The sequence below is a fragment of the Melanerpes formicivorus genome, unplaced genomic scaffold (assembly GCF_026170545.1).
Source record: "Melanerpes formicivorus ecotype bairdi unplaced genomic scaffold, bMelFor1.0.p_v2 SCAF_30, whole genome shotgun sequence".
In the NCBI taxonomy this organism is placed as follows: Eukaryota; Metazoa; Chordata; class Aves; order Piciformes; family Picidae; genus Melanerpes; species Melanerpes formicivorus.
Genome location: NW_027142382.1, coordinates 8,354,657 through 8,366,840, shown reverse-complemented (window position 1 = coordinate 8,366,840; position 12,184 = coordinate 8,354,657). Strand labels below are relative to the sequence as shown.

At 42.9% G+C, this 12,184-nt stretch overlaps 1 protein-coding gene across 2 annotated transcripts in view; it reads right to left on the bottom strand.

Moving 5' to 3' along the window:
* Positions 1 to 3,125: 3,125 nt before the first annotated feature.
* C2CD2 (C2 calcium dependent domain containing 2) overlaps positions 3,126 to 12,184 on the bottom strand; it is a 47,764-nt gene continuing 38,705 nt past the window's right edge. Inside the window, exons 14-15 of one of the 2 annotated variants that reach the window (XM_068155223.1) lie at positions 11,637 to 11,673; positions 8,115 to 8,191 (exon numbers count right to left, since the gene is read on the bottom strand). In XM_068155223.1, coding sequence (XP_068011324.1) covers positions 11,648 to 11,673 — 26 coding nt within the window. In that variant the 3' untranslated portion in view covers positions 8,115 to 8,191; positions 11,637 to 11,647. Of the gene's footprint in view, positions 8,192 to 11,636; positions 11,674 to 12,184 lie in introns of both variants that reach the window. The other variant, XM_068155222.1, reaches the window with a different exon arrangement.

Genomic DNA, 12,184 nt, shown 5'->3' with positions numbered 1-12,184 from the left:
CCACGCGCCACCGGAAGCCGGCGCGGGCGGCCGCAAAGCACGGCGGGAAGTGTAGTCTGTCTGCGGAAGGGAGGACCGCGTGGCGCGTGTCCGGCTGCGAGCCGCTGCCGTTAGTGGGGAGCGGTGGGTGGTGAGGCGCGGACAAGGGAGGGGCGGTAGCAGCGGCGCCGTCCTCCTCCCGGCCCCCTCATCTGCCTGCCTCTCCCCTGTCAGGGCAGGGGACTGCGCGGCGAGGAACGGACGGACCTCTGGCTCTGCATCGCGGGGAACCCCTTCCTCCGGCCGACCCGTTCCCGGGAGTGTAGAACACCTGTATGAGGGGCGGCCGCCCCTCCCGGCCGGCTCCTCCGTACTCCCCTCCTCAGTACCCTCTCGGCCTTAGGCCGGGCTATGGGTGGCTGCCGCTGAGCTTAGCACCCAAGCTGCACAGCCTGGGTTTTCCTTTTTCACCTCTTGGGCGGTGTCAGGAAGGATTGATAGACTCATAGGGTTTTCGTGTTGTAAGTGTCCTTTAGAAGTCATGGAGTCCAGCTCCCCTGCTGTCAGCAGGGGCACCTTCTGCTAGATCAGATTGCGCAGAGCCCTGTCCAACCCGAATGTGAATGCTTCCAGGGATGGGACACCCACCAGCTCTCTGGCCAACCCGTCACGGTGTTTCACCACCCTCATTGCAAAAAATTACTTCCTTACATCTAATCTAAATCTAGCATCTTTTAGTTTAAAGCCAGTACCCCTGGTTCTGTCAGAACAAGCGCTGTTAGAAAGATTGTTCTGCATTTCTTACAGGCTCCATCTAAGTACTCAAAGGCCACAGTAAGATCTTCCTGGAGCCTTTTCCTCAGGCTGAACAGCCCCAACCTCTCTCAGCCCTCTTCACAAGAGGTCTGTTTCAGTCCGTGGACTTTGTGGACTTCCTCTGGACTTGCTCCAGCAAGTCTATGTCTTCCTTGTACTGATATCCCGAAAGCATTAAGGGTTCACAGAAATGCCACATCAGACACAAAGCAGACTGTAGGCTGTGTAATTTTCCCCCAGTTATGCCCTGAACAAGTACCTGATAGTCTGCCTCCTCTGTACTTAAGCCCCATTAAGGCTAACAAGTTCCAGCTCTCCTAAATCTCATCAGCCCTGCATTACCAGCATGTCGTCAGCCCCGCTGTGCTGATATGTACTCACTGCCCTCAGCTCAAGGATTTTTAAACACCCTGTACAGGTTACTGTGAGGCTCGCCCCTTTCTCAACTGAAATGTGCACTGGGCAGCCAAGAACACCTCTTCAGAGGCAGAGGCCAGGGCCAGAGACAACTTATTCTATTTGTATTCAGGTGAGATGCCCCAACTTTTTCCTCCGGTAAGAAGTGTCACCTACAATGGAGTCTCCCCAAAACCTTATGCAATGGCTTTGCAACCCTGCTGCTGTGGTGTGGCTGGCCAGTCTTCACAGAAAGCGCACTACTGAAGATTCTAAGATGATGGAAAGCAGGCACCAGCTCTGTCCTCTCCAAGGAGTGTGTTCTTATGGCTGTCTTTAACAGTTGGCTAGGGCCAGGTTCTTTCTTGCGTTTCACCTTACCCATCGCACATCTCCTCCTGCACAAGTATCCAGTTTCGAGAAGATGGTGTGGAGACTATTGTGACCCTCTTCTGGCTAAGCGCTGGGGCAAACTGAAACAATGCAGCATTTGAATGTTGACAACATTGCTTCTTGGCAAAACACTGTTAATTTAAGGAGAGGGAAGCATTTACTCTTTTAAAATGACTCACCAGAAATTTTTATTGAGCAGAGGAGTATTACAGGCAATTCTTCAAGAATCTAGCTGCATGTGACTTGCTTTTCTGAAGACCAAATCAAATTTGCCTTTAGTTTTGTATAGTCTGCTTTTACTTATTTTCCATGTACATCCCAGTGCATATTCAGGATTCACAATGCTGGCTTGGGCCTCCTCCTGGGTTTCTCTAGCATCCAGTGCACAAATGTGGTTATCCTACTTGCAGTACATTCATTCTGTCAGAAGAGGTATCGACTAATTCAGCATAGTTATCTGCATGTTTCCTAGATGAAGCAGTCTGAATTACAATGCATGTGAGTCTGGAGAATGCAGCTCCAACTTTGGGGGTTTTTTGGTCACATCAGACTGGGAACTTGCATCTTACACCAGGTTTGCTTTGGCAGAGAGATGGGGAAAAATAATAACCCAAGATCCTTTGTTTAAGGATCATTGTTTAAGAATGAACTGGATGAAAAAATCACAGCAGCAGATGCAGTGCTGCAACCATTCCTGCTCTCACTGTGATGAGTCTTGTCACTTTTGTTAGCATACACAAATGGCATCACACAAGTTAAAAAACTCTCACCCAAGGTTGGAGCAAAAGAGAAAAGTAAGCAGGCTTGTTGGGACACTATTGGGAAATGTCAGCTATAAGAACATGAAACCGGCAGGCATAGAAGTGTGGACAGTAGCTCCTAGTTAAGTAACACACAACTTCCTTCTCAAAGAAGGTACAGCACTCACATTGGGAAGGGAAATAAAAACCCTATCATGACCATTTTCATAGGAATACCTTTTTTTTTTTAGTGGATGTTGGGCCTTTTTTTGTTTGCCCTTTTGTTAATGGAAGGTAGGTGTGTTTGATAAAATATATATAGAATATATATATAGAATAAACCAGGTTGGAAGAGACCTTCCCTCCCTTCCATCTGTTAGGGCTTGATGGCAACACTATTTTAGAATGTACTCTTCTCAATGGTCACAACAGAACCTCATACCCAGGCTGAGCTCATTTTAGTACTGGTGTCATTTACATAGGATCTAGGCCCTAACGTTCCTCCCTCCTTGCCCCCCAAATTACAAATGGGTAATACAACATAACTGAATAAAAAATAATGAGTAACCACAGTCCTTCTTCCACTGGATTCCCACTCAGTCTATGTTTCAGGTGTTCTCAAGAAACAAAGGGCTGCCTGATATGGCTGGGGTTATCAGTAGCAGTGTCAGCACAGCTTAGGTGTAAGACTGCTTCTGAATGAACAGGTAAATGGGATGTGTAAGTAACAGGTCACATTAGTGAAGGAGAGTTGAAAACCATCTGTTACACTTGGCTGACTAGGCATATAGGACAGCACACTACACAGAGACAACTGGCTTTTTATTGTTTGTACAGCAGTAGTTAATTCTTTAAAAAATCCTTTTCTCAGGCATTTTAGTGATATAATAAATCTGTACATCATAGATTTCTTAACTGCACCAACTCAATCTAGTGTACACACAGAAACAAACCCAAAACCAAACAAAAAACACACAGAAGGAGTGACTATCATAGTTGAATGCTAGAAAAGAAATATTTCACCTCACCTGGAATATCAGAGCATAATACATTATTGGGAAATACATAGTTAAAGTATTGGAAAGATCTCAGCATTGTCCTTCCCAGCTATTTTCACACCATGCCAGCATCTTGCATAGTAACAGTTTGGGTATCCTGAGTGAAATGATATTATTCACCCTTAACTTAATCACCCTTGTTATAATTAAGACTTGAGTTGTTTGTCACCAAGGCTGTAGCTTAGCAATGTACAGAAGCCTATGCTGATTTAAATACATGAAAAAATCCAATTAAGACCTGTGGAGGTCAAAGCATGAGGTCAGCTGATCCCGCCCACACTGGGTATGTTTTAGCCTGCAGCCATGGCACACTTAATTCTGTACCAGGATAAGCACTTACCTCAAACTTCAGATCTACAATTCAAAAACTGCAATAAACTAAACTGAAAAAGCCACGTGACTCCCACCTTGCATAAAGCTCTTGTTCCTTGTGACACCTTGAGCTAGCAGAGCTGAAAAAAGATGCTGAAACAAGAGCAAAAGTCTTATTTTGCTTCCCCTTACACATTTGATAGCATTTATGTAGTTGACTTTATTTTTTCCTATGATAATTTGCATATCAAGAACACCAAAACTTTACAAGAAACACCAGAGCAGAGAGCTTTCACTTGAAAATCACCTGGAACCAGTGAGAAGATGCAGTGGCAGGAAAATTTCACTGATCCTCAAAACGGGCATCATTGCCAGGCAATGGGAACATTTTGAGTACCTCAGAAAAAGCAGCACTGCAAGCTGAGTCCTCTCTCAAGGGCAAGACAGTAAACACAGTTCTGTATCACCTGAGGTCTCAATCTCTCTCACAAAGAGCAAGCAGGGGAAAAAGAAAATCTAACAGAAAGCATAAGAATAAAGCCCAGTGTTCACACCTGCACAGTTTATAACTAGTCCATCGAGGTGAAGTTTGCCAAAAGTATTCTGCTTTTGAAATTGATATGAACACCTTTCCATGGTGACATTTCTTCTCTTTCACACCATTCACAAGTTTCAGATACATTTAAAAGTGAAACAACTGTAATTTCTTCCTGGGATTAATCAGATATGAAATGCCAGTGATTTAGGGATAAAGGGCCCAATCCTCTTTATAGTAACTTTTAAAGCGATTTGTCACTTCAAGAAAGTTACCCTGCTTGTATTCATACTTGAGATACTAGGTAGCTTTATTGCTCCAATCTACAGTGAGAAATAAAGTTATTGTACTACGTCCTTGGTCAAAATTCACACTACAGCCAAGAGAAATTTTGATTAGATAAGGATGCATGTTGTATCTGTTACAGCAAATGAAATGCTAAAATGCCACAAACCAAAACAAACCACAAATAGAGATCAAGAAGGTTCAACTATAGGCAGAAAATTTTCCTAGAAAGGAAAAGTAAGCTTTCATCTCTGAGTCCTTATAAAACAAATACCAGGCCTTCACTGCTGTACAGAACATCCAGAATCACAAAAGTGTAAGAAAAGGGGCAAAAATGAAGAAAGATTTCACAGGTTCTTTCCAAGCTATCATTCTCAATTAAATTAGAAGGTAGAACACAGTAAGTTCTTGCTGTAGTATCACACAGAGATTTGTTCTACTGTTCAAATGTGTAGTTATTACAATATGCAAAACATAAAAGAGCAATGTGGTTCCCTCTGGCACCCTTCACTCAACCACACAGGAAATATTATCCAGCATCTGACAAGATACATCACAGTGTTTGCTACACCAGTTTACAAATCCAGTCCTTCTAACACAAACCTGTAGCACAGATCCCACCATAGATCCCACCATAGATCCCATAGATCCATAGTATCCAGAACCCAGGTCATGCTGACCTAAATACCAGTACACAAAAAATGTACATACGCAGATCTCCTGATCTTAAATGACAACCTAATCACTTTGGAAGGGGAGACTTGCATTCAGTACTGCGGGCCTTCGGGGCTGTCACGACTGAGCAACTCAGCTGGCCCTTTGTGTTCGGTATCTTAGCTTGTTTTTACAACAGGACACAAAATATTTGTAGAGGAGTAGCAAGCAGTGAGCCACAGACTAGTTTGATGTAGAGCTCAAACATCAAATCAAACACTGGTTATTTTCCGGAGGAGTGAAGGCAATTAGAAAACAAGATTCCCTTTTCACCCCAAATGCCTTGCTTTCCTCATCTTAAGAATTCATTCTCTCTCAACACGTGCCAGCTCAAACGTCACACAGTTTGCAGTACAGTATGTCCTTGCTTCCCACCACCAAGACACACATTTAGGCAATCACCAAGACCTTAAGAAAGAAGAACCGAAAACCCACTTCTTCAGTGTGTCCCTGTTCTTTAGGGTGAGTTCTGAGCAAACTCTACTCCTGTATTCTGCAAGTTGTTCAGTGTTATTTCCACTCCATTCTACAGTATACAATAAAGCTACAAATTAAAATCCCATCTCAGTAATTTAAGCAAACTTCAAGTAGTGTTACATGCTTCCCTTGTTAAATTCCCTAGTCCCACAGCACTTAGTTTTTAGTGTCAGGGGGTGCTACCCTGGCAGCTCAGTCTCATGTCAATTTCTTGAATTTAATGACCCATTGTCTCTTTTAAAAAATTATTTAGCAAACAAGGCTGAGCATTTAAAGCATGGCAGGGGTTTGACCCCTCACCTTGCCGTGCCAGGCCAAGAGCATCCAGTAGAGCCAAGGGAAAAACAACAACTTATGTTGAGAGAACATAACATCAACCTTTTTAATGCTCACACCATAAACTCCTGTGGAACAAATGAGGAAACTTCACTTCAACTTTGTGTTAAATAAGTAATAAATGAAAGTGTTCAAGTACCCCCAAGCTGGACAAACCTGTATTACTGAGCTGGGATTCCTGAGCATGTTACAGCTCTGTAAGACTCATTTGTAATCAGTTTTCAGAATATTAAAATGCCTTCAAGTGGTTTGATAATAAGCAGCATGCTTAAACATACAACTGTTTGGTTGTACTACCACAGTGGTTTCAGAAGGTTACACATAAACAGTATTTTCAAGCAGTAGGCTCAGTTAAAAGATTTTGACAGAAACCATACCCCCTCTAAGTTCATACTCCTTGTAAAAGTATTTACCAAGGAGAATCTAGAGTCCATCAGCAGTTTTGTATTTCTGTTCTTCAGTGACTTTTTGAAGAATGGTTTAAGCTGAAAGTCCACATATCTGCCAAAGTGTGGGGTGTCCTAAGGGGAGGAATGGGGAGGGAAATCACTGTTGGCAAAGCAGGCACAGATCTATCACCCATTCACATCAGTAATTTAGAGGGAATGGATGTTTTTCTTGGCTAAAGAGAACAGGCTTGGTTCTTTGCCCTCTGTAGGAATGTAGATGATGGAAAAGTACAAGTATGGACGGGGTATGGTAACTGTGAAATACTGACTGACATCTTACCCTTCTTAATAGCCAAAACAAGAATTATGCCTTTACTACGTTCAGCAGTTTTTCCCTTTTAATTTAAAGGAACCAGATGCACTATTTAATGAGGAAGAAAGTTTAAAAAGCTGACCCAAACACTCACCACATGACAACACTGGTAGCTCTAGAAACTGAAAGACAACTAAGGAAATTGGTATTATTATTATTAGTGAAAAAAAAATCACAATTGTCTTTTGTAAGATCTCAGTAAGTGTTTGGCAAGTAAAACAAGCTAATTAAAAGCATTATAGGATTAAATATGATCTGTTCATCACTTATTGCTCCTAGCCTCGCATTTGATGTGACGGACAATATACTTGTCTAACAAGTACTTGGGAAAAGAAATTAGAGCCCCTAAGACAGGATTTTGCATTAGCAACACAGCCTCTCACACAGGGAAGAAAATCTACATCTAAGGATTCGTGAATGTTTTGTTTGCAAGTAGACACAGATGACGGTTAAAAAAAAGTTATGTCTCTTTAAACATAACTTATGCACAAAACATTAAACAATGTGCTAGTACACACATTTGCATAATTTATTGATTCATGGCTAATATGAAAGGCATCCCTCCACCTACATGGACTGAGCGGTTATTTCAGCAGGCTACAGTTATTACATTAGGCTATCTTAATCAGCATTTTAGTTCTGCTTCTGAAGACTTACCCATTTCCAAATGAATACAAACTGGATCTGGGCCTCTTTTCCCTTTCAGCCTCTTTAGAAAAACAAGTCGAGAGTTGTGTTGCTACTATTCCAGCAAGGCAGCACAGTGGTATCTTCTCTCCTTATAGTGGTTCAGCCATATAGCAAATATGATCTTTCAGCTCTTAGCTCCCCATTAATGTAAGCCATGTGTCTATACGCAGGTCCTCCCACCTGCACCATTCCCCATCCTCTCTCATCTTCTACAATACACCACATGATCCTCCAAAAGCTGTCATGATACAAGTAGCATGGCTTGTATGTGGAGGAGCAACTTTATAATCAGAGAGAAAAAGCATTCTGGAAAAATAAAGAAGAAACCCCAAGCTTTGTATTTATTCCCAGACCACTGCATAAGTGAACATCATTTTATGCATGTCATCAGCCATATTTGCATTCTTTACTATTGCTCTGTAAACAAATGGTCAACTGATGTGCAAGGGTCCCATGAGAGAGTGTTCCGGACTATAGGTAGGGTTCTGCTGAAGCACCATTCAGTTTGCTCTTGCTTTTGTGTTTGGAAAGGAGCTTCCTGCTCAGAATACGGGAGAGCGTGCCTCCCTTCTTGCGTGTTTCTTCTGAGAGGGGCTGCTGTAAGTAGACAAGATCATTGTGGGACTGACTCATGCCTGGATCCTTCTGATGATGCCGCCGGCGGAAAAACAGCTTCGCACTCTTTCTCAAAATCCCACCTGCAGAAGCAAAAAGCAGAGGTGCAGGACGCTTTAGCAGAACAGGTGGCTTTCCCTCCTGGAGATCAGCTTTCACTGTAACTGCAGCACCACTGAAGGAAGCCTTGGTCTTATCATTTCCAGTTTAAGCATCACCCTCCTGGTAACTGTTCCAACAATGTTAGAAAGCTAAAGAGGGTGGTGAATCTAAAGCAAGAATGTTGATGGTTTGTAAGCTAGGGGCCATAACAGTACGAGTTCCACCTCGGAGTAAGTATGAACATGAGCTATTGTTGTGCTTTCAGCCAGAGGCACACATCACGCACTATGTGCTACTGACTCCCCCTTGCCCAACTGCTCATTTGTCTCTCCCCAGCTGCACACCACTGAGAAATTCAGATGCCATGGAAGTATGTGTTTCTCTGCTACTCCTCATTCCATGCAGCTATCATGCAAATTGAATCACGACAGGCTGTGGCAGTTCTAGATATATTCATACACACACACTCGTACAGTTAGAGGAAACATTCAGGAAACAAGCTTGCATATATTGCTAGAGGAGCACTACAGAAAACAGGAATTTTTCCTTCAGTTCTTTCAGAAATGATGCTGTTGAAAAGGAAGGAAAACTACTGTGAAATATGCCTATGAGCCATCAACTATGAATCCTCTGATTTCAGCTTCTAAAGCCAGTCCATAGATCTTGTGGAAATCTCCTTCCTGATACTTTATTAGTTCCAAATGCTCTTCTGAAAGCTGTGATAGTGGTCAAACGCACACATGCAGAGCGTTTGGTGTGGGTTGTACACTGGGTTCTCACATGTCAAACAGGCATATCCAATCTTCACAAGTACAGGATTTTATAAAAAGGATGAAATAGAGGAAGCAATGTTACTCCTCATTGTTTCAGAGACCAAAGGAGCTGTTAAGAGGAGATTATCCCAAGCTGCACAACATGAAGGTGGCATTTTCATTTGAGGTGAAGGACACCGTTGCTGCCAGAGAGCAGCACCTGGCAGTCAACCTGTGTGCAGTAAGCCCATACGAGCTGCACAGCATGTATTCTATATGAATTTGGTAGCACCACCTAGAGTAACATTCATGAAGCATTTGCTGTATTAAAAGGCTATTCCTAACAGCAGTTCATTTCAAGCAGACAAAAAGAATATTACATCTGTTTCAAACAGGTTCAAGAAACTTATTCAAAACCCTGTGTTAAATTAAGTTGCTTTACTTTGTTGTATTCTCTCCCTCATTCCCATATCAAATCTATTATGCAGTCAAGGCAATTGCAGCTGTCATCTCACCAGGGACTCAAGATTCAAGTTGCCAACATCAGTAACCAGTTTGTAAGCTTTTTGCAGACACTGTTCTGCCAAATTCCACCTTCCCTTTCCATGTGCACGTGTGCTTGACGTGTAAGGCAGCTTGGCTGCTGGTGGCAGGGAGCGTGCTCCAAGCTACCAGCAGCTACCAGCCTGGTGTCAGTAGCTCAGCCCCATGTTAAAACAGCAACAGCTTTGTGCAAAATTGGGTAATATTGTCCAAGTGACATGAGCCAATTTGAATGAAGGAGGACCCAGGTAGCAAGCCAACATGGGAGCCTTCTGGCAGTCAGACTAGTACACCAGAACAGCCATCTCCCTGGCAAAGCTTCCACGCCTCCTTCCTGCCGCTCTATCAGGTTTCATGATTCTTTCTCTGTCAAGCTATTAATTCCTGTCACCACAGGGTCTGCTTTTCCTCCCATTGAAAATTGATACAAAAAAGCAACACAGAAACCAATTCTTTCATGCAATGCTGTGTGATAGCTAGAATTACATTTGTCCTTCAAGGACCTGACACAGGCTGCGTGTCATTTTGTACAGCGACAGCTGCAGAATAGGTATTTCAAGACAGCTCTGCAGCACCCAGCCAGATGCTTTTTTGTTCAGACCACAGTGGTTACAAACATGTGCTTGGGTTTATTAATTTTCATTTTAAGGACTAAGCACTCAGCACCTGGGAGAGGTGCTGGTTTTTTCTTGTTGCTGCTGAACCCTTCTCACAGGGCATGATGGAATGGAAGCAGGAGGCAGCTGAAAGCAATTGGAACTCATGGTTTTGAACCTTGACTGCTCTCCCATCACCCTCTGATTGATCTTTTTTGTCAAGGCAGTACCACTTTGAGCTGTTGTCAACAGCATAAAAGAAGCAGTGTTCAACCCCATGAAACTTGCAGTTGTTAAGACGCAAAGGCTGGGGAGGATTGATGAGGCCTTGCCGTTGTGTGGCTTTTGTTTTAGCAGTCAGCTGTTCTGTCCAGCAGTCTTGGCAGCTGCAGCTGAAGCTGTGCCAGCAGGAGTAGGACAGAAGGGTTTACCCATAAGCAACTATTTAGTTCCATCCATTCAGACTGATTTCTCATATTAAGAGATATAATCAAACCAAGAATGCTACAAAAAGCACGCAGCATTCTGGTATCCCAGGACAGCTTGGCTTAGTTGAAAAACTGCAGTCAGTGCCTGAGAGCAGCAGATTCAGCACAAGCAGCAGTGTCCTGACATGAAAGCTCCCTATGTTTTCAGAGATACTGAGGTCATTGCTACCTGGAAGCTTGCCACAGGCCAGTTTGGTACGTGCTGCTGCCTGACAGTGACTCCAGCTGTTGTGGAGGCATGCACCCCTGCTAAGAAGGCAGGCTAAGGCAAATCAGAAGCTTGATGATGCTCGTGCTGTTTGCATGCTTATTTCTTGAGTTCAACAAGATCCATATGCCAGCTGTCTCTAACACCAGGAGATAAACAGAGAGCATGTCAAGAGTGAAATACAGCCTGTCTGGTCTTCCTAGGCTCTTCTGCACTAGTTAAGGGTGTTCTGAAAATGCTTTTAGGCCTAGGATCACTTCTGAATCTCATTTTTGCTACTGAGGGAAGACTTCCTTCCACATTCACAGGGATGTTTATAGAGATTGCTTTTTTTCCATTCCTTTCCAACTTCCAAAACACTTTTTATCCAGGTGGTTTTGAGAATACCTGCTGAGGTCCTGGCAGCTCTGTAAGTCTGGCCAGAAAAGACACCTGGAAAACTGTAAGCAGCAGGTTTCAACATAAGCATTCAGCATATGCCTATAGAGTTGTGGGGTCACACATGCGTTGCACGAGCAGATTTTGATTGATAGCCAGATACTACAGGAATGGGCACGATGGAGAGAGACCAGGAATGCAAAACACCCTTCAAAGCCTTCCTGGCTGTCCATTCTGCATGATCCACCTGGACAATACAACCACCAGAAAAAGAATTTCTTACAGCAGACTAGACTGCTAAGATACCTGAGCATGGGAAGGTAGTTTTGGAGGGAGGAAAGAAATGGATGTGGGGAAAAAGAAAACAGGTGCCAAACTATGTTTTGCTTCAGTTTTCACAATAAGCATATAATTGTAAAGCTACATTTTCTTAAAAAAACCAAAAGACAAAAATAACTTACTGTGCAGGTAATTAATTCTGCTTGGCATAGTAGTCCTCTTAAGTTTATAAAAAGGAATAGGTAAGAAAAAGGAAGTCAGAAAAGTAAAAAACAACAAACAACCAAACCAAAAATAACAAAAATAAGCAAGAGTGATTAAAAAAAACCAAGAAGAAGAAGAAGAAGAAATAGACAGTGCTAACTTTAAGACATTCATACACACACACAGCTTTTGAAAGTCAAAGGAGTTTGGTTTGCTCTGTTTGGGGTTTTTGTTGTTGTGTTTGGTTTTAAAAATGAAAGCATTGAACAAAACAGAAACCTTGAACTATTCAAAGCTAACTGAAGGCAAGGGGGTTGAAATGTTTTCCTGTGTTGTTCTGTAATGGCCACTTGGCTGTGACAAAGCAGAGAACTCGAGAGTTCTATGAAGAGATCTGTGCATCAGGAAAGGGATTTGAGACAGTTTTTAAGACACTGTTTTCAAGGTGAGACAACTCTCTCAAGGACTGGGGACACTGTGGGGTTTAGCAGTCCTATACTACATCACCTAACATGATCTTTAGAAG